The following is a 22,948-nucleotide window of genomic DNA, read 5'->3' as shown; positions in this document are numbered from 1 at the left end:
TATTTCTATTCAACCAAAAGCCAGTCGTTTACTGTGTTAAGCAGAGGCTTCTTCTGCCAAGACATCTGTTTCCCTACCACAATGATCAATGAGAAAAGTACAGCCCTGGGAACACTAACTGTTAATTAGTAGCTGTTGAGGATCAGTCATGGCAGGAGGAGGAACAGAAGGTGACTGAGGGTCCTGCAAAACAGTAACATTTTATTTTTCTAATTTGTCAGAAAGACTGACAGAACTAAATAATCCTGTTCAAACAGATATAAAAGGACCGGGACATTAGGCTATTAAATGCCTTTTATATTATAAAGCGTGTCAAAATCTTTCATTAATGAAAGCCTGAGCAAGTAAAAGTTTCCAAAGACTTCAGGAGGTTTTGCTTTTTTTTTTTTTGTAGCTTGATAAAGTTGTAGAGAAACAGAAAGAAACTCACAGACGAATGCTGCAGCAACTTCTACTGGTAGAAAAATCACACAGACAGACACTTTATGAACTAGAGGAAGAGAAGAGGAAGCACAACATATACATGGAAAAAAGCAACGAGTTTACAAACTTACTGGAACAGGAATGTGAAAGGTAAGGTTACCTCTTGCCATAGTACTAAGAAATACCTAAAATTTAACATTACATCTAAGGATGTGTTTTCTTTCTTATTCTATATCCACTAAAACTCGGAAATATTTGCAGAATTGTATATTTGGAGTTCAGCTGTGAAAAGATGACTCCTAAGTAACAGTAGTGTCTACATCTCCATCAGCAGGCAGACAGGTCAAATGGTTGGCAGACTCTTCAGCACTGCTGCAGGATGATAGATACGTTAAACTACAGAGAATACAGGGAGATACACTAATGTGTAAAGTCACAACCAACATGAAGAAGGTGAGACTTTCAACACGTTTAAGATGCTCAGTGTACACTACAGCATATGAGTAACAGAATATGAAATCAGGCATGCAGCCTTTGATGGCAAAAGAAAAAGACATGAGAAAAGTAGGTGGTGTTTGGACAGACCATAGAGATACAGAGAGAGGAAGTAAAGCCAGAGGACAATTCACAGAAGGCTTTGAAAATAAGAACACCCTAAAGTTCTCATATCAAGATTGGCATAAAAACCATAAATGTAATCTAAATGCATCACAGCTTGTTTAAGCAGTGTGAAGGCTTCAATATCAATCCTCAGAAGAAGAATTTAATGTCATTTACTGTCTTTAAAAAGGTACTTTGAACTGTCACTTCTCTGAATCTGCAGTAAAACTCAACACAACCTAAGGAAAAAAAAAACTAAACCAACCAAAAAAACCAAAGAACGTTTCCTATTCCCTGGGTAGCTCCTCCAGAAGATAGGAGAATATTGTCCTGTTTCCTTTCACTTAGGAACAGCTTCCAGATGGAAATGTTTGGGTGTGAGAACGTCAAGTCTATTCCAAACTCATATTATGCATAGATAATCTTCCTCTGCTTTGTCTGTGTAACATCATGTTCCACGTATCCTGGCAGCGTTCACCCGTCGCACTACACCTCTCTCCTGCAGGTCTATCAAAGATGGCAGATATGCTTCCCGCTGAGTACACAGCCATATTTAGGGTTTGCAATTAAAAAGGCTGGGGGAAAAAAAAACCTTTGCTGCTCAGGAAAATTTATACAGATGCATACAAGCACAGGAACACACAGAAATGCACAAAGTCCCCCCACAAGGCACAGACTGATTTTTTTCTCTAAGAACTGTTTTTGTGAATCATCATCATCATATCAGGAATCAAAACCTGAGATGAAGTTTTCATCTCTGCTGTCCTCTTCTCAAAAACTGAGACGCTCATCTGAGACAGAGTTAAACAACTACAGTTGCTAAAAGTGGCAAAATTCTACATCAGACACATGTGTTCATGCAGCATGAAAAGCTGCACAGGAATTTTTTTTTTTTTTTTTTTTCTTCTTCCTTGGGAAAACAGGGTAGACATGGGATTAAAACTCTCTCCCCTGCCCCTCTTCCATATTCATTCCAATAAAACTATAAAACATTTACCACAATTATCTGCAACATTTAGTCTATCTGCCTGGAAAAAGGGGGGTGGGGGGACTGGAGGAAATACTGAGGTGCCTAATGAGACCTTAGAGGATGTAATAATAGATTTCAGATTAAGTCACAATTTTTGTATTTTCTTTGGAGGACGTATTTTATGTGGAAAACCTTAAGGGGGTGTGATGTCACATGTTGAGCCGATTCCAAAATGTTTGCCAAGTAATGTCGCCATCAAGATCTCCACACAATTGCCTGCCATAACAAAAAAACCACAAACCAAAACAAAACTCAACAAAAAACCTCACAACCAAAAAAACACTCGGCAAGTTAAGGCACAGCTCTCTCTACATTTGCCTGCCTGACCCGACATTCAGAACACACATCCATAGGAAGTGGCCTTTGCTTCCATTTCAAAAACCTAAGTCCAATTTAAATCTTCTCAGGATGTGAATTTTGCATTTGGATTAACAACAAAGAGAACTCTACGAAAAGTTTAATGCATAAAGAAGTGACAAATGAAATTTTGCTTCCCCCTAATTAAATTTGAAAAAAAATTAAGCTTATAAAAGCAGTAAGTAGTCATCAATGATCAGTCTTCTTTCTTCAGCCAGAAGCAGTATTCGAAGTGTGGAAAGGTATAGAGCATTCCTAACAGTATTTCAGTTTCAAAGCAAGAACCTCAACTTCCATTCAATTAGTCAAAACAGTATCTTGCTTTTATCAAAGAGCAAGGCTACTGTATATGCTAAAGACATCCTCGCATGCAAGCCAAACAAGGTACATGAATAATACATGATTATGTGGTCAAAAAGAAAACAACTTAGATGTTATGAGACAGAGAAGCTGAAGCACTGAAAACTACTCTTGATATGAAGAATAAAGAAACTATCAGTCAGATACAACTCTTACATATAACTCTGAATATATCTGCAAATAAGGCAGGGAGAAAGCATTTCCTCTTTCTTACGTATGTGCTCAGGAAGAACAGAACCGAAGAATTCTTAAAAGGAAAATTTTAGTGATAACTAATTTGTCAGATGATCATGTTGTACAAAAAACTAAGCAGACCTCCATCTCTAGGGCCTTTCTGCTGCCTTTCTCCCTTTGAAAATGACAAATCTCATTAAGAGAGTTAAAAAACATGCTTGGATCATGCAAACCATTAGAAGTCTTCACTGACTCAGTAAAAACTCTTCACACCTTATTCGTTTGAGAATCCCTTTGACTTCATAGCCAAGGCAAAAAGACTAAGTTTGGCCTCAGCAATTGTACACTGTCAGACTTGGGAGTTTAAGCTTATGACAGGACTAGTGATAGCTTTCTAGATATGAGAACTGGATTGGCATTTAATGTTAACCCTTTAGGCATTTTAAGTGCTTTTACTGATGCCAGCCAAAACTGATCCTCCATAGTCTTGCTGAAGTTAACAGAACAATTGGTCTCCTGAATGGAAGAGTCTCAATACTCAGGAACAGATGTTTACCAGTAGAAGAATAATGAAATCATGCTGCTATCATCATAGTTATTCATCTTCACAGATATGTACTTTTAAAGCATGGAGCCACTGACAAACCCCTAAGAGATAAGGAACAGTTTTATGGAGAAAAGGAGGCTGATGGGCAATGACTGGTTAGGTCTTTCCTGCACTTAAACAGGAATTGTACTGTGTATGTGTGTGCAGCTCAGACAGGAACACAAACTACAGGTGCATGGTAGAGTACTAGACCAAGCCTAACAGAGGTCTAGGAGGGAAAATTTTATTTTCCCATTGCTGGAGCCAAAAGAAATAGCAGCACCCAAACTCACAGGAACGTAAAAAAAACCCAGAAGATAAATACAGAGACTAGATGCAGCTGAAGAACCATAGCATAAAAAACACTGAGCTTGTTTAGAAGGTCTTGCATCTCATGGGGTTAGGGGATGGAGGGCAGGATTAAGGACTTGGAATACTTACTTTACATTCAAATGCAGATTCCACTGTATCTTACCTGAAGATGTACCCATTTGTTCAAATATATTTATCCACATTCCATATTTTTTCAGTACAATTAAATAATAAAAGCTATTTTCAAAAACATTTTACAGAGCTAAAATATGAAACTAGAAAGCTTTTGAGATATGCATGTTCCCAGTTTGAAAACCACATGCCATATGCATGCAAGCATTTCCACATTTACATATTACTCTCCACCCCAGACACAAAAAAGAATAGTAAAATAGTAAAATGATTAGCATTTACACAGACCTTTTCCTCTGAAAATCTCAAGGAGTTCTAAATAATATATAAGCACAGTTATTCCCCATTTTCTGAATACTGAAAGGAAAGGAAGGTATGAGTGGAAGAAACCAGTCACTGGTACCTGAGGATTAAACTGGAAGAAAGGAAGAAATTGCCCAGTGTACAGGTGTGTCCCATCTTCAAACCTTCTGTGTGCTATATAGTTTCTCAACTATACAAAGGGTAAAGTTTTATTACGAAGATACCTCAGCTAAATAAGTGAATGTTGTCAAACAGGACAGGAAAAAATAGCAGTTTACTAATAAGCAATGCAAATAGATTTTTAAAGGCAATTATGATAAACGGTGCTCACAGGAATTCAACTATTAGCAAAAAACTTTGCAGGTTGGTATAGCAGCAATTAGTAAGATATTTAGTTTAAGGAACATGTACCAAGATGAGTTTTTTTTCTGTTGAGAGTAAAGCCATTGTTTTATCTCTGAATTCACACTCACAAAGGTTGTATAAAGACCCTAGTCCAAAGGTGGAGCAAACACAGGTGTTTACATATCACATTAATATTTCCTAAATGGAAACTTATTACTTACACTCTAAGCAAAAGACAAAAAAACTAAGCCAGCCAACCAAACTCTGTTCCACTGTATCAGACACTTCTTAAAACATCAAGTAAAGGCATTTTCAGTGTTAAGATAAAAGTTACACCCATCCAAGGAGTCAGCACTCACCAAGCATAAAAAAATGGAACATAACCTGCAGAAGTCTCACAGCTGTAGTGTTTGTCACCTAACAAACCACCACCAACCACTGTGTTTGTTACTCCAACTGCTGCCCATGCTCCAGGTCGGTCAGTTAAGAGGAGTGATCTGGGTTAGAAGGGATCTCTGGAGGTCTTCAGCACAGCCTGCTGCATGTGCAGGACTAACTTCACAGTCCCATCAGGTTGCTCAGCCCCTTGCCCAGCTGACTACTGCAGACCCCACAGGACAGTGACTCTGCCTGGGCTCCTGATACAGTCTTTGCCACTGTCACCAGTAGACCCTCTCTCTCAGTTTCATTGTAGGCACCATTCTGGTCTGGCTTTTGCCTTGTGTCCAGCTGAAACTGCTCATTAAAGTCTGGGTAATCTCCCTTCGGGCAAACCTCTGGCCCTCATCCACCTTCACTGCCTCTGACCTTTTGGCTGCCTTGGACACAAATGAGCTTCGAGCACATCTTGCCACTTTACCCACATAAAGTTTCTGTGACTTCAGCTGGACTCACTTCTCTGTTACCACAGTGTACTCTGAGTTGGAAACTTCTCACTGTCCACCCCTGCTCTGTCCGTAGGACCCACAGGTCTTATTCTTTGGGTCTTCTCTATCCATTTACCCTCTGTGCTTACCCTCATAGGAACTCAAAGCCAGCCATCATCTCTACGCTGGTAACTCAAGTCTACTCCAACCACCACCACCACAACAAATCTCAACATTTAGGAGCAATGTGCCATCTTCCCCAACTCCATGAAGCCAGGAGGGAAATCAGTCTTTTATCCCCGCTGCCCTTGGCTTCCTCCTTAAGATTCTCTAATACCTCAGTTCTTAAAACTGGGGTAACAAAGTCACAATGCTTGTTACTCAGCCTGTCATACACAGGCACATTTTCTACCTCAGACTTTCTACATTTAAGTCTCACAAATTCCTCTTCATAACACCTCCAAGAAAATAAAAAATAAATTTAAAAAGAAACACAAAAAAAACCCCTCCCACAACAACCACTCCTATCTCTGTTTCTGTCCAACCAAATAACTAAATCCTTTTCCAGGCCCTCACTTCAAAACTATTTTTTTACCATTTCCACACTAGGTATTCTACCCCTTTATGTCTCTTCACTGGATGGACTCTCATTACTGCATTAAGGCTATGCATTTCCTCTTGTGTACCTTCACAGCACACTCTTACCGTCTCATGCAATGTTATTAAATGGACTAAACATACCACTAAAAATGTACCAAAATCAAACCATAATACCGCTCAAGTATTCAATAGGTAAGAAATGTGATTTCATAAAACTGAGCACTCTAGGTTAAGTGATTTGTTGGTGGGGGGTTTTTTGATGTCAGATGAAAGTAATTGCTACACATAGGAGGTCAAGTGAGAAGTGCTTGAAAACTGGGACAGAGAATCAGGGAGAGAAAGAACCATCTCAGCTAAAAGGTGAAGTGTGTTAGTATGTTGTCAGTGTAACACTGCTGTACTTTAATCCTGACCCATTCACACATTAGAGTAACAATATATTGCATGCCCAGTTCCGGAAAACTTAATATTCCATAGTAGTGGGTATAATTAATATTTGTTGTTTTTCTTAATGAAGCCAATTAAATATCGTAAGAAGCAGGATCTTATCTCTATAGAAAGCTATAGCAAAAATAAACACTGTCAACTTATTTATTCTACATGTGTTACCAGCAGTTTTTAATTTCATGCACACTGAACTATTGTTGTAGACTGCATTGTACTGAAATGCAATCATTTCCTTTTAGCTTTCTGGCAATGAGTTATATATATTACATATGCCTGAGACTATGTCTCGCAAGTTGTGAAATGGATGCCAGATCTCTGTACATTTAACCTTTTTCATGGGTATCTAGTGTTCTGTAGGTGAATAAGAGAGACCTACCACAAGCAAAGCATTAGCCTTCTTACTCTACATTACACCCTGATGGGACGGTCCCACTAATAATACCACTGAGGCATGAACACAGACTCAAGGAAGTGATGTACACAGATTAATTACCTCATGCTTGTACGTGAAAAACTACGTACTACTGCAGTACATAACTTTCAACAGATGTTGTGAAATCAAATCCTTGTCAAGAAGCAGAGTCCTACAACAGTTTCTGTGCATGACAGAGGGTTAGAAAGCCTTATCACAACATGAATACATCTATAGAATCCAGGTTAACAAAGGGAACAGAAAACCTCCAACTGTTAAATAAGGTCATGTTATGTTTATTCAAAACAAAGATTAATACAAATGGAAACACAACTGTCGTCTCAGTGTTAACACAACTGAGAAATTCTCTAGATCCATGGTGCAATTATAAATTATTCCACCTACTGTAATCAGCAGGCAGATGCAAGATGTAGGTGATAACCATTTCTCATTCAAGTCCACTGACACTGGTGGAATGATAGTTTTTTTTTTTTTTTTTTTTAATTCTGAGCACGTAAGATGTCTGTTCACTGCTTCAGGCACACCATCACAATTGGCAACCAATACTATCACTGAGTACTTTGGTGTCAGGGAGGACACCAGGAAAACCTTCAAACGACCTTCTCCTACACTGCTACCCTCTCTCCCCCCATGAGTGGGAAAAGCAAAGGTCATTGTCATATGCACTCTCCGCAAAAGGACATAAATTCTCCTGAAAGGGATGATCATGGAAACCACTCTGTTGGTACCTCTGGTCAGCACTTTTAACCATATGTCAGAGCTCAAAGGGAAAGATGATCTAGCTAAACTGGTGAGCCCCAGAATATTTATGGCGCTTGTAAATCAACACCAACTCCATATATTCTGTTTGGAACGTAACCAGTGACCAGCAAGGATGAAGCACTGGCCAAATATGCTCATGGTGAGGCGCTGTCCTCAGTAATGGGGCCCTGGCTCTAGTCACCAATTTACATTTCCAAATAAGACTGAGTGCACTGCTCCGTGTGCAGTACAGCATAACCAGTCTAATCATAAGCAACAATAGAAGCATATGACTATACCAAGACCTGTGACCAAAAAAAGACACGGTACACTTCTGATTCATTGCAGGGTGGGGCTGTGAGAGGGAGAAATTGGCACAGGATTTTGTAACTGGAGTTTGAAAAGAAAACACACAACATCAGACAAACCAAAAGATCTATAAATTGTTCTCCGAGATAGAACGTTTGACACCACCATAATTTTCCAGAACAAACTATTGCTATGGGAAAAGTTATACTCCTGTTTGAGTGTGGAAGAGGAGAAATCTCAATGAAGTCAAATTTTTCTTCCACAAGAAGTAATCTCAAGTGACTTCTATGTGCTATAATTAGTTTCGTATCTAAAGAACAGGCAAGAGAAAAATGGCCATGAGAACTGAGCATGCAAGTCACACATCAGTTACCAGGACCTGAGGTCTAAACTCGTAACCAAGTTTCCCATGGCATACTATGAGCTTCAACGCATTTACACCCAGCTACAAAATCTGAGCATTGCACACACATATGAAAGAAGCATGCATGGGAGACTTAAGTTTAAAAAAAAAAAAAGTCACAGCCTCTGTTTCTGGGCTAAGACAGTAATTTTGAACAGAGACTAAACAAGAAAATCAGTAGCACTAAATCTGCGGAGAACACAGATTACTGTTAAAAGCTGTTAAACACCAAAATCTTTTTGCATGATAGTTTTCATTGTCACAGAAGTACATTTTTTGTTGTTTCTTGAGCCTGAAATGCATGCTATATAACCTTTCAGGAAAACACCGCACACTTGGACAAGGTAACACATAACCTGTTTAGTGTCTAAGGACCAAAGTGTGAACACATTGAAAAAGTATGTGCAATATTTGAACCTCTCTGCTAAGAAGATTGGAAAAAGGCCATAGAATATGTATAAATCCAGAAATAAACTAGAAGGTAGAGAAGGATACAAGAACTTTCATTTTAAAAATTTGTTTCAGACTCCCATTTGGAGGGGACAGGACAGATGGATGTCAGAGTAAGAAATGGGAGTAATAGGAAGCAGATAGAAAAAAAATTACTGGATCATCTAGTGTCATCCCCGGGAACAGAAGGTTGTTCTCAAAACATACTGGTGACAATTCTGCTTCTCATTTCAAATGTCCAGAATACAGAAAGGTCTCAATCCCTGTAGAACTGTTCTATAAAAGTTGGCTTGTCATAAATAAAATTATACTTTTCTATTCATTCAATAATTCATTCTCTTTAACAACTCAATAGAGTCCTTCCTGATAGGATTGTTACTCTGTTGAAAGATTGCAGCCTTGGCTAGAACCGAAAAAGAACCCTAAGGCACTCATTTTGGTCACAGACACAAACCCAGCTGAGATCCATAGCAGATAAAACCCTAAGATGAGAATTTGAGAGGGCTGCAGCAAGGTCTGCTGCTTAAGGATGATTCCGAACAGCAAACTGCCTACTCCCCTTCCCTGGTAGGTTTCCACTGCACATCCCTTGGGATAAAAACATGACACAATGGCCCCTGTGAGGCACAATTTGCAGGAACTCCAAAGACTGAGCAGGCAGAGGCTTCCCGAGTCCCTTCTTCACTCTCCCACAGAAAAGTCTGTGCTGCAGAACACGACTGGTAAAAGCTAGAGATTGTACAGACACACTAACAACAGAAGGCTCCAGCACAAAAGGCTCTTCAAGCATCACTTGCTCATCAACATTAATTTTCAAGCATAAAAAAAATCAACCCACCAATCCAACGGTTGTGATGGGGTCATAGTGATCTGGCTACTGAAAGGGGAAAGGGGAAGTATTTTGCCACGGAAAAGTTTTTATTCCTGCCAAAAATAGGAAATTAAAAGTGCCAAAGGGACAATAACACTAAAAATACCCAGACAGCTAACTGATTTATGTTTGCCAAATCTGGCCTAGTACCAGTTACCTTCTCCATGACTCCACCTTTGCCAAGAGTGTTGAAGAAGGGAAACTCACCGAGTCCACAAACATGGTTGTTTTCAAACATGACTATGAGCTTGACAAGATACACCTTGCACACGTCTGCTCTTATTCTCTGCCCAAGACACTCCTGGCAGCTTGAGGAGACAGCACCAGGTTATGGGACTGCAAAAGAAAAATCATTCCAACTGCTCTTTGGAAAAACGTCTTATTTACTTCCTTGCCAATACCTTTGAAGTTACACATTTTGCTTGAAATTATGAGAACTGATTGAAAACCTGCAACTTGAACAGAGCTCTTCACTTTTAAAACCAGTCAGAGAGTCTTGTCTCATACCCGACTGGGAAACTCCTTAGCCTCAGCACTTCGATCCACAGTATCATTAAAGTCACTGGGGATAGATGCATGCCCCACCAGCATTATCAAGCTACAAGTAACTAAATGGTGTTTCTTGAACTATCCTTCCATTTCAGTCAATCATAATTGTTACTCTCTCAGTTTGCACTTCCTTATACCTTATGCTAGCCTCCCTCCTCCTCATAACCTGGGAAAAAAACTGAACAAAACTAGACAATCCTGTGGCAAAGGAAATAAAGCCTAGCAGAAATGGAGACTGTGCACCCCCCTCTCCCTTCTATTTGATTTGTCTGATAAGAATTTTAGGCTTATCAGAAAATTCTTAGCACTGTAAACCATACTCTGACATATAAAGTTATGACTACTAAGATGACTTTTAGGTATGTTCAGACTCTGCAATTCACATTTAAGTCATCAGAAAATTGGGACATCATTTATTCAAATGTTTAGACAAGATTTCACATGTTTCTCATTTGAAAATTTTATCTTACATCCAAGTGGGGAGCTAAGAAGCAAGGCATACTCCCTGAAATCCTACAATTCTCCTTTTTTTTTTTTTTTTTTTTCATTAGTCTTGCCAGCTAAATGCTGGATATCTTTGCGTGCTGTCAGACAGGAGAATGAGTCAGTCTGTCCCTAACTGGCCTTCTAAAAGGGAAACTGAGAAGTTTGATGACATATTTGGATAAACACACACAGTGGATAAAGTTACTTAACTTTTTATATCTCTTAAATTTGCTATAAACATTTTAAACCCTTATAGACTAGATTTACGTATAGCCAATAAAAACTATAGATAAAAATATACTTAATGACAACCACTATATTAAAACTCAAAGGACCTTGTAAACAGGCTCATCAAAGCTTCACCATTGTGATATAGCACCACATCCATAAATCCATGTTATTAATTGCTAGTCATCCACAATTCCTACTGAAATATCAGCCCTATATAGATCACCTTTGGTGCAGAACCCAGTTTTCTCATGGTCTCTGGACACAATGTAACAGCCAACACTGTAGCTCTGACTGAGGGAGCCAGAAATAAACCCAGAGTTTATATAGTTCAACTCTCCTGAAAAGACCGTGAAGACTATTGTTATCAACTCTATGTGCTTTATAATTCCCTTAGTGTAGTATTTCGCCTAGAAATAAAAGATGATCAAAATATACAGTACTGAACCTATAAAAGGGCACAAATACGGAGATGATTTTGCCTGCTGAGCCCTCAGTTTACCAAAGGGTAAGGAGGTTTAAAATACCATTCTGGAGAGCATCATTTCTTGCAATAGTGAGCATCCAACAGCATGGTGTGTAACTCAGAGTTTCAGTAGAGGAATGTACCTTACAGATTCAAGATCCTGACCTCTATGAATTCCCATCTTTTTTAGCTCTGTATTAACTTCAGATGAAAAGAAAGAAAAGGCATCATTCCAAACAGAGCTTCTACTAGTTTCATGAAACAAAACATTTATTTTACACGAATCATATAAATCAGGCTGTTTTCCACATACACTTATAAATATTATCAAATTTTAAGATTAGTCTGGTCTAAATTTCTTGTCTGTAACCAATCTTAAAATTAAGCTAATTTCATACCATTTCAGATTCTACTGCCAGCATTTCATTAAAATGTATAGTTTAACGCTTACATATACAAAGATCTGAGTCTCAAAACAGTGTACACAATCTTGCCCTTGGGTATTCTGATTACTAAATGCAAAGAGAGTTGGTTTTATGATACCCAGGAGGCATTCAGAGCATTTCTTGGAGAAAACCGAGAAGGAGCTGTTCACGATAAAAATAACAACATATAAAGGAATTTGCAAAGTGCTTGGAGACAAAATTAGCTTTTTAGCCACTTGACTACAAGACTGTCTCCACGGCTACGTCTTTGAAATGGTCCTAGTACCCAAGTACAGGTTCAGACAGCAAAGTATTATTTCAGTAAGTAGTTGAGACAATGATGCAGGAAGAAAGGGTTTGGTTTCATTAGACTGTGGAAAGACTTTTGGAATAGTTTGCATAAACTTTACCTAAAATAAAACAAAAACAGGCTGCTGGTATTTAAGTTCAAAATTAAGATGAAGACTGCTTAAACTTAGAAAGTTGGCAGGTGCAAAGGCATGCACAGTTCAGATGACACGTCAATTAGGGATGCAATCACTAAAACTGTATTCTTGGAAATAAAGCATTATTTAATGAAGTTTGACAGAAAATAGCAAAGCTCTGTCTAACCAAACAGCATTTCAACCAAGTAGAGTTTGAAGAAAAAGAAAAAAAAAAAAAAGGACAGCCAAAGTACAAGGGTGCAAGGGCTCCTATACAAATCCAAGTCCAAGAATCAAAAATAAAAACTAGACTGTCTAGTTTTAAATGTGAACATGGATACAATGTGCTTCTCCAAGTGTGTGAGAAAAAAACAGAGGAAAATTATACTATTGATAAAATTTTAAAATCAGAATGAAAGAAATAATTATGCTGATGTAGTAGCTGTAACAAAAAAAGGAAAGCAGAAAAGTAGACCGAGCAAAATAAGACAAATGTATTTAAGTCTGTACAAGCATTTCCAAACCTTCTATGATTTGAAGTTCATATACAAAGAGACAATCATACAAATGCTATACTGACCATCAACCCCAAATAATGACACTTACCACATAATGATGAGAGGAAGAAAGGGCAGAAATAAGGAGAATCTGCAGTTATTTTTATATGCTGGATAAACACCACACTAGAGTATAACAGAGAATAGCTATTTAAATACTCCAATTTTTTGTAAAGCATCTAATCACAAATTTCAATAGTAGGAGCAAGTTACGGTTTTTCTTCCTACAAGAGCCATGAAGTGGTCCACAGTATAAATATTGAAAAGACAAGAGATTACTAAATTCTCAAAACCAGTTTGAGGTAAGAGGGAAGAAAAAAACCAAACAACTATCGTATGTAGCTTTAAGTGGGGTAAGCACATAACACCACTGGAAACTTAATGAAATCAAGCATCTAAAAGAGTAAATCCCTTGGGGCACCACAGAAACAATTTAACAGCACCTACAAAGCAGAGTCCATGTTAATGTATATCAGCAAATCAAAAGCGACTAAAATACTCTCCCCAAAGCCAACTAAGCAATTTAACAACAAATTAAAATAAATTACATATGAAGACAGCTTAAGAGGAAAAATATGTGCAAACAGTGATAACATACAAGAAATAGAAACGCTGGTATGTTAAAATCCATCCATCAAAAGTGGGAAGTCTGCATTCTACTCTAAGTGGAGAACATGGAATTGCTCTGGACATCCTTCTCCTCTGAACACTGAGGCATAAAATTAATTTGGTTCATTTGCTACAACCTTAGTTCTTTTCCATTTGTGTTTTCACTGACAGCATTGGATTCCACTGTTTGGGAAGTCAAAGGGGTTTTCACATTAGCCTCCCTTTATGGAGAAAGTCTGGGAAGCCATCTGAAGCTGAACTGATAGTAGAAGCAGCATTAGATCAAATTTGTCCAACAAAGCAATAAGCTTACTAGCACCTTACCAGGCCTAAACAGTATCTAAGTGTTCTAAAGGAGCTTGTATGAGAAACGGATGAACTATTAGTCGGTGGGCGGTTCCTTCCTTAAGAAAGCCAGAGAAATGGGAGGCAGCACTGGTTTTTACAAGAGATTCAAGGAATTACTCAAGCAGAACTCAAGACCAATTCATTTGATTCACCAACTAGTTAAAAGAAACTACAGTAAAGATGAGAACTGGCAGATATCAGGCAAACACGAAATATCCAGCCAGCTGAGAGGAAAGCAGGATCATGTGCCAAGTCTCCTCTCCCATCTGTCCTTAAATTGAGTAATGCTCTGCCCTTCTATCCTCCTGTTAATTCTGGTATCTGCACTTAAGCAAGGCTAAGTGAGCAGTTGATTTACCCTTTTCCCAGCATAAGTATGTTTTTCACGCACTTTGATGTGCAACTCAAGGGCCTGACTAGTTACTTATGATTGTTTGAAATAGATGTTTACAAAGGCCAATTTTTAACTGAGTTTCTTATGGCTGTGTGCCTATCCATGATCATCCCATTTTCTCATCCCTCAGCTAATTTCAAATGAAATGCAAGAAAGAAGTGACAACCTCTAAGTTATGAAATGCCTGTAGGGTTCTTGAAGGGTATCTTTTAGTGTCCAGGATATTAAGCAAGAGTCTAGTTTGACCTTGAGAGAAGTACATTGCAGAAAAACTCTGTGTTCATCCTAACCGGGGGGAAAGCTTCATAGTTAGCACATTATTCGACACTAAAAATATCCAGCTAGGAAACTTCCATAATTCTTTCTGTTACACTATACAAACAGCTTCTTTCCACAGCAAATAATGCCATTTTTACAAACCTTATAGAAACAGCTACCTACAGCTACTGCACCCCAATGAAATAGTAAAATCAGAATCTTGATTCACTATTGAAAAAGCTGAGTATTTTGACAGTTGTAGAACATCACAAATCTTCACTTTCTTCTCTTTTTCATTCTAAAAATAGAAGAATGGGATTACAGGAATGCATGTGCAAATCTCCTGAAGGTATTTTTAATTAAATATTTCATACAATTTTCAAGAAATAAGTTCTAGTATGTGGGGTCATAACTTCAGAATTGCTCAGGCATGCTGTCTTCACCCTCTCAAAGAACTTCAGCCAGACTTACCAACGCATTCAGACATGCAGCAGTCCATTGCAAGGACGGGAAGAGGAATGCAGATGCTGAGCTCACTGGAACAGTCAGGCTTTTAAAAATTATTCCCAGTAAAGCAAAGCTCTCCTACCTCCAAGAAGAAAACAGGTTGGTTGTTTTAAAAAGAAAAATACTAATATTATCTCCAATTACACGTATCTTAAAAAAGCTGGAGAGAACATATCACAAGTCCTCTTCAACTGAATCCACAAAAAAAAAAAAAAAAAGAGGCAGTAAGGCAAAATGTATATGATGAATGTTTAAGACTTCAAGATTTAGGACAAAGGACTACTTGGACCCCAATATAAGATGACATCGAGACAACAAATGCAGAAAAAGACCAGCCTGAACCATTTAAACACCATTCCATTTTCTTGTAGCATCCAGACCTCTACCTTAATTCTTCAAGAAACTTCTCCTCATGTTACCTTGTTTGTTCACAGTGGGAAAGGGAAAAGCTGATGATTTGCTGTATAACACTGAAGAAGTCACTATACTTCCTTACTGAACACAAACACCTCACTTTCCTCAAATGTGAAATGGAATGATGACACAGCACCATAAGTCACTACTGGTGCCAAGACTTATTCACTGTGATTGCATTCAGGACAAATACACAAAACAAGAGAGTACATACAACTAGGTGTTACAGTTCATAAACCATGTACTAAGCAGGCCTTCTATGAATGCACTCTGCACTGCTTTTTTTTTTTTAAGTCAGTTTACTCTATTTGATCCATCTGTCCTCAAGTCCTTACTTCAGTACTAAAATCACTCCATTTCATTTCCTTCTTGGTTCTTGATGTAAGCTCTATAAGGAATACTGATTTTTAGTTGCAGCCCAAAAAGAAACCCAACCTTCACTTTCTCTTCAGATAAAGTTTCTGTTTCTCCATTCTTACACAAGGCACTGATGACAGCTCTGCTCACCTGGCTGGAGGCAGGTGTCTTCACATGGCCCAGAATCCCTCACTTGTAGAGAGCTCAGCTAGGGTTACCACTCCATTCTGTAACCTCTCTTTGAATAGGCAATTTGAAAGAGAAATCTTTACTGGGCTATTTACTACATTTATAACACAATCATTTGCAGGACTTTCTTGCACCTCTCCCTTATGTGCTGGTGTTGACCACTGACTCTGACCCAGCTCCACTGTTTCACATCTCCTGCATGTGCCCATGCAGACTTCTCATCGTCCTACTTATGTTCACACAATCAGACTTCACATTTCAGGTCCTAAGGAAGAACAAACACCCTTTTGGAAGAAAATGAGTTCAGCACATGGGAAAAAAAAATAAAGCCAACAGCAAAATCCCAGAAATAACTGGAAATTACAGATTTTATAGAATCCCACTAACTTCTATTCTGCAGTGTGAGTGTGGAGCAAGTCGAATGCGATAAGCAGATATGCAGTGTATGGTGGAAGTTGTGTCAATTCTCACAAGGATACACTTGGTAGGAAAAAATAAAACAGTTAGGAAATTGGTGCTAAACCCACATGATTAAAAAAAAGAAATGTGAGAAGGAAAAAAAAAAGATTACTGCTGTCTCTTCTCATTATTAAAGTTGGGATATCCTTATTTATCAGCAAAGGAAAAATATCTAATGACATTTTCATGGGAAGGGGAAAAAATATAATCACTATTTGATTTCTAACTGTTTAGCTGAGTTTAGAGTTACAAAATGTGTTTAATTAAGAACCTGAGCTTTGTTTGAATGTTTACTTTACAAAACCTGAGTTGAGTAGCTAGCAGAATAAACTGTGTGTTATCATTGCCAGTGTAAATTACAGGTTTTGTTTGCCATAGCCCTCTGCAATGAGAAGCTGGCCAAGAGCCAAAAAAAAGAGAATAATTTAAAACACTCAATCAGTTACATTCTGAGACGTTTTGTTTAGTGTTTAATAAGCTCTCCAGGGATGGAGAAATTACTAAAGCACATTGTCTTGAGGTGAGCTAAAATGGTTCTCTCTCATCACCACATTTTTAGGAATTTTACATCAATGCATTAGATTAACACAGGTCCATATATATACATACACATGCATATATACATGCTTATATTTTTGCCCATACATGTATTGAGTTCTATTTCAGAGTTTTACACATCTGATGATCTTTACTGCATTCCATCTTTGAACTGAAATGTCCATATTCAATAGTGTCTATACACATTTATGCATTAATTCATCCATCTACTCTCTCTTCAGGATTTCTTGTTTTATATACTAAGAGGGAACACAATCAAACATATCACACACAAGGCACTATGAATGGAGAATGAAGGCTGCTCAGGAACTGCTCTTTAGTTTATCTCACATTATGGAGAAAGAGAGCTTCTATTAACATAAAAATACGGTAACTCTAAAACTGAATCAGAAGTTCATGTTTCTTTCATTGATAGTCAGGTTATGACACTGATTTTTACTGGAAGTTTATAAGCCCAAGAATTTAGGAAATTCTGCTGAGCCTTTAGATGCAAAGCAAAGGCACTGAAATTGTTAACAGTTATTTCTGAGAGTTCAGCGGCAAGCAGGAAAAAGAAGGGAAAACTATTTTTTTGAGACCAAATGTATCTCCTCTTAGGAATCAAAAAGAGACATCACCATAGAACAAATGATCCTGCCCCTGCTTACCCTACAGTTTGACTCCTACGCTTTTCTTAGGCATCTTATGTCAGTCATCGTTAAAAGTCCTGATACTATGCTAGAATAAGTGTCCTAATGTAGCAGTATGCAGGTTCCAGCTTCAACATGTATCATTATTTTTAAGGTTTATTTAGGACTGAAAGGGAGATTGGACCATTTCATATAAATGCTTTTTAGAATATACTACAGCTGTTCACTGAATGTGGTTTCTTTAATTGTGTGCCTTAAGAAATTCAAGACACCACACAAGCTCTATGTACAAATACTTCTCAAAATACAGCATTTCAGTGGTTGTATAGAAGAAAGGTGGACAGGCTGGAGGGTTCACTGTAAGGCATGATTTCTTAGTAAACAACTGTCCTCATCCTTTTAGACATGTCATTCATGCTTATCTCACTCTAAAGGTGTATGTACACAGGCCACACAGGCAACATCTGATTCTTTGAATTAGCATCTGCTCAGCTGCAGCCCTACCTGTATCTCAAAGAATCCCAGAATCATCTGGGTTGGAAAAGCCCTTGAAGCTCCTCCAGTCCAACCACAAACCTCACCCTGACCGTTCCCAACTCCACCAGATCCCTCAGTGCTGGGTCAGCCCGACTCTTCAACCCCTCCAGGGATGGGGACTCCCCCCTGCCCTGGGCAGCCCATTCCAACGCCCAACAACCCCTTCTGCAAAGAAATACTTCCTAAGAGCCAGTCTTACCCTGCCCTGGCGCAGCTTGAGGCCATTCCCTCTTGGCCTGGCGCTGGTTCCTTGGCTCAAGAGACTCATCCCCCCTCTCTGCACCCTCCTGTCAGGGAGCTGTAGAGGGCCAGGAGGTCTCCCCTCAGCCTCCTCTTCTCCAGACTAAACCCCCCAGTTCCCTCAGCCGCTCCCCATCAGACCTGTGCTCCAGAGCCTGCACCAGCTCCGTTGCCCTTCTCTGGACACGCTCGAGTCATTCAATGGCCTTTTTGGGGTGAGGGGCCCAAAACTGAACACAGAGGGCACGACAGGTCTCATGGACTTCAACTATAACTTCTGTTCATGGTCTGGAATACAAGTCAGAGCCACCAAAGCTACCAGGTAGCCTCTAGCCAGCCTTTTTCACAGACATCATCAATACCTGGGAAAGAGAGTTTTACTTAGCACCTCACTGAAGTTAGAATCTTATCTAGAAGTCTGCACCAGGACTAAAGGGAGCCCATCTCTACACAAGTATATGTACACACATGCACTTTCATGCAGCCAGCTTATGTTTTACTGATAGCATCATATCAGCAAGCTGTCAAGAGTCCTGAACCACATTTGGATATTTGCTAACACATGACGAAAGGTACTTCCTAGGTATCCAGTAACAACTTCTAAATAGCTATAAATGCCTTTGAACCATATCTAGGAGAAAGCATGTTGTGAAAAGGAGTGAGGAAGGCTTAAGGAAGGAGTAAAGAAACAAATTTAAAAAACAACAGAAGAAACCATTCTACTAAATTGGAGCAAAAGCATCTAGCCCTTCTTTCAGAGTAGGCCAACAAAATATACTATAAGGCTGTTTAAGGTCCAAACCCCAGTGTCTCCCTAACATCACAAGAAAGATTGCATGACTACATCACATTAATAAATGCTGGTGTTCCCTGTACTGCACATGAAAGACACAGTCATTTCACAGAGGAGGACAGCAGGACAATTCATAAAACCCACACAGCACTCCTTGCCTTAGCAAAAGGGAAAAAAAAAAGCCTGGTGAAGTGTTATTGTAGGCCATGCCCAACACCAATGGTCACAGACTGGCTCTCCTGATTTGAAATGAGATTTTGGAGAAAGAAATAGGGAAGTGATATTTATCAACCAAGAGCCTCAAGTTATCCTTAAATGCACAAATATGGGATGAGGTCTGGCAGAGGGTTCTTTATAGACCATGCTGTAGGAATATACACACTGGAAGCTCATAGTTTATCTGTTATTCTTAGAAACTTCATTGGCAATACCTCGTCTGAGAGGAAGAGCCAACCGAAGCTGTGCAAGTCTGGAGGCAAGAAGGGCTCCCTAGTCCTGCCGGACACCATTCCAGAATGTGTTCTGGCACCAGCTTTGGTACCTCCATCATTCACTGCTTATGCCTCACAAAGAACGCAAGAAAGTCTGACCTGTCAATTCTCAGAAAATATAATTTAGGAATCCGTTACATGATTTTGCCATTTCCCTTCTTTACCAATCAAATTAGATGAGATTTAGCTAAACTTTATGCCTATAGACTGTCTTCTATTTGGCAGTGTCAGTAAAACTCACAAAGGATTACATGTAGAAAATGTTATGCTACACTCCCCACCACTGCCTTTTTGTGCTGTGACACTCTGACCACTGCAGGTTACTGAAGTGATTAAAAAACGGCACAGCTTGAAATCTTTACACTTTGGCTGTTTGATAAACAGGAGTTCTTACTGCAAGCACAGCAAATAAAATAAAATTTCATCTCCAAGGGTATCTGTCAAACAAGAAAATCTGCAGCCTCTATAAAATGAGGTGCAGACAGCGATATGTTGATTTCTCTCAAAAACACAAGTACATTTCACACCTCCTTTTTCATTTTCTCTAGTAACCTTCTGAAAAGGCCAGAAAAATCTTTATTTGCAATTAGCAAAAAAAAATAGTGGGAAATATTAAAGTGGATTTTACTAAACTTAGTTCAGGCAATCTTTTTATTCTCTACTATAAAGTCATTATAAAATAGCAATGGCTGTTGTTGGTGCCCTAAATACACAAAAACAACTATAAAAAATGAAATTAGGGTGGTTTGGATTCCTAGAAGGGGAAGACAGCAACTGGAAAGGAGTTTGCAATGCCTACTGGGGAGGGGGGAAGGGGGAGAAGATCAAACATAAGTAAAATTCCTGACCTTGTGGCCATAATCTCAAAAGATGAGTTTAGGTTTCAATTACTGTAATGTATTTACATTGTTGAAATACGTTATTCGTTAGTCTACATGTAAGGTATTTTTACACATTTTAATTTCTCCACACTGATTAACTAGCATCCTAGGGGTTTACACCTTTAAAAACATACAAAAATTCTTCTTAAATAGAAATGGTATAAAATAGCATCAGAAGACATTCTGGACTTTAAAGAAACTAATATTAAGCAGGATCTCATTTCATCTTCCTCTTAGAAGATTTGCAAACTTTGAATTATCATCGGCAATAAAGCCCTAAAAGCATTAGATTCACTGTCTCTCTAGTTTATCCAGACAGCTCTTCAGAGCATGTAATTTTTAATCATTTCTAGCCAAAATTTCAACATAGAATCTACAACAGCAGCAGCTATCTGGGCAGTATGAGGAAGTAAACAAGAAAACTGGTCTACAAGAGCCAAAGAAACTCATTCCAGTAGAGCGAACCGACTGCCTATATTAAATCCTGAAAAAAAAAACTGCAGTGACACTGGACAAAAGGATTTAACGAGTTCTCAGTTTTGAAGCTCAGATCTATCCCTGTGAGCAGCTGAAGCTGAGAGAACATCCCATCTTCTCCACATTAGAAAAGGCAGGTTCAACATAGACATGACTGTGATACCCAAACCAAAGTCGATTTAGGGCCCTCCTCAAAGTAGCTTGTACCCACTGCTGTATCCCTGCATACGTAGGTAGGACACAGCAGGCAGGTCAACACTGATCCATCACGTCATTGCTTTTAGAACACCTAAATGGTGGTCATCCTTACAATATGTTACATCTTTAGACATCTTCCTGTGTCCTCTAGAAAGATGCACCAAGTGAACTAAGAGCAAGGTTTTGTTGAGGAAGGTAGGGAGAGGGTGCATGAAGAGATTGCTCCATTTTAAATTCTGAGTGGCAAATTTAATGGGATTTCAGATCAGCAGGTCTGTAAGTGAAGGAGTCTGATACATTTCTGATTAATGCCCCACAACTCCAGTGCTAAGAAGTCAGTGGTAGACCAGGATTGAAAAGGGTTTCTCCCAGTGCTCCAGTGGCAAACCAGACAAATACAAGTTAAATACAGGAAGAAGGTACTCATTTTGTTAGCACCACTAGTTGAGTCAACAAATAAAGCACTGCTGAAAACTGAGCAGACAGACCTTAATTTAGAGCATGGAAAACAATAAGCACACACACCCCCCATCGAATTCTTGCAACAAATACACAAACCAGCTCCTGAATTAGTTCTAAGGAGCACACAGACAAAATTTTCTCAAAAACAATGTATTCACAAACTTGAGCATCACTCCACTGATAGTTGAAGAGATTACCTATCTGAATTCTCTACAAAGTAGGCAGAAATTTGGCATATTTTCAGAAGTCAGTTACAAAGTAGGCAGAAATTTGGCATATTTTCAGAAGTCAGTTACACATCTGCATGAAAAAAAAAAAAAAAGCCCAACATGTTTATAAGACAACCAATTACCAGGTCTCCTGGTAAGAAGCTCAGCTGATTCAGAGGATATGTATGTCACTATTTGGAAAAAGGTAAGACTCCTGGTGGCATAAAGGCAGGGATTTGAGCCTTCCATCAGGGAAGGATGGCAGCAGCGGCTGGCTCTCATCCTGCATCCACTATACAGGGACTGAAGTACCACGGAGCAGTAGAGTTACTGTTAGGCACAAGAAAATGCACAGAACAAAAGGATGAGTTCACTTGTGCTGAAAAGGTTGGTAGCATTACACCAGAAATAACTATCACTGCACGTGTGCTCCATGCCCAGCAGGCAGCCCCCACATGTCTTTCTGAAATGTGCTCTACTGCGAAATGATTGCCAGTCATGGCACACAGACATGCTGCACCTTGTTGCCTAAAAAGGCTGTACAAAGCATTTGGAGTTTCTCACACCATAAAAACGTCACTTCTTGTGACTACAGTTTCATGGTGGTGGAATACAGTGACTTAAGAGCCATGCAGTGACTCTCTTCTGCCACCCGACAGTGGATATCAGTTGGTACATTTTAACCAACACACAGAATCAAAAAGCTCTACTCCAACAGGACAAATCCTCTCAGCATCTTATGCTGCTGTGATAGCCAGTTCAAGGAAAAACTCACATCGGCTAAAGGGTTGTTGATACAAAATGTAGTTACCTACTGAGCTGTTCCTCTCTCAGAAACAAACTCAAACAGAACAGCAGCAAGAGAAAATTTCTTTAAATGCACTCTGCAAAACCAATTCATAATTAGGAGGCAGGGCTGCACAGCAAGGATACAAGCCCTGATCCCTTCTGACCTGCACCACTCTAGTCCATATATAACTAGTTACAGGATTCTGCATGCACGAAAGTGATTCCAAAGTCATCTTACTAAAAAAAAAACCTATGGGACAATGAATGCTTT

At 38.9% G+C, this 22,948-nt stretch overlaps 2 protein-coding genes across 4 annotated transcripts in view; one reads left to right on the top strand and one right to left on the bottom strand.

Annotated features, from left to right (window-relative positions):
• CMSS1 (cms1 ribosomal small subunit homolog) overlaps positions 1–22,948 on the bottom strand; it is a 247,164-nt gene that overhangs the window by 168,360 nt on the left and 55,856 nt on the right. The window lies entirely within an intron of this gene.
• The window catches only part of FILIP1L (filamin A interacting protein 1 like), a 142,655-nt gene that overhangs the window by 82,669 nt on the left and 37,038 nt on the right, over positions 1–22,948 (top strand). For both annotated transcript variants that reach the window (XM_026843454.1, XM_026843529.1), the window contains one exon: positions 395–573. In XM_026843454.1, the coding sequence (XP_026699255.1) occupies positions 395–573 (179 nt within the window). The remainder of the gene's footprint in view (positions 1–394; positions 574–22,948) is intronic.

Source organism: Athene cunicularia (assembly GCF_003259725.1).
Source record: "Athene cunicularia isolate RWA chromosome 1 unlocalized genomic scaffold, athCun1 chr1_part1, whole genome shotgun sequence".
Lineage (NCBI taxonomy): Eukaryota > Metazoa > Chordata > Aves > Strigiformes > Strigidae > Athene > Athene cunicularia.
Note: the sequence above shows the minus strand (reverse complement) of the source record. Positions and strands in the feature narration are given on the sequence as shown.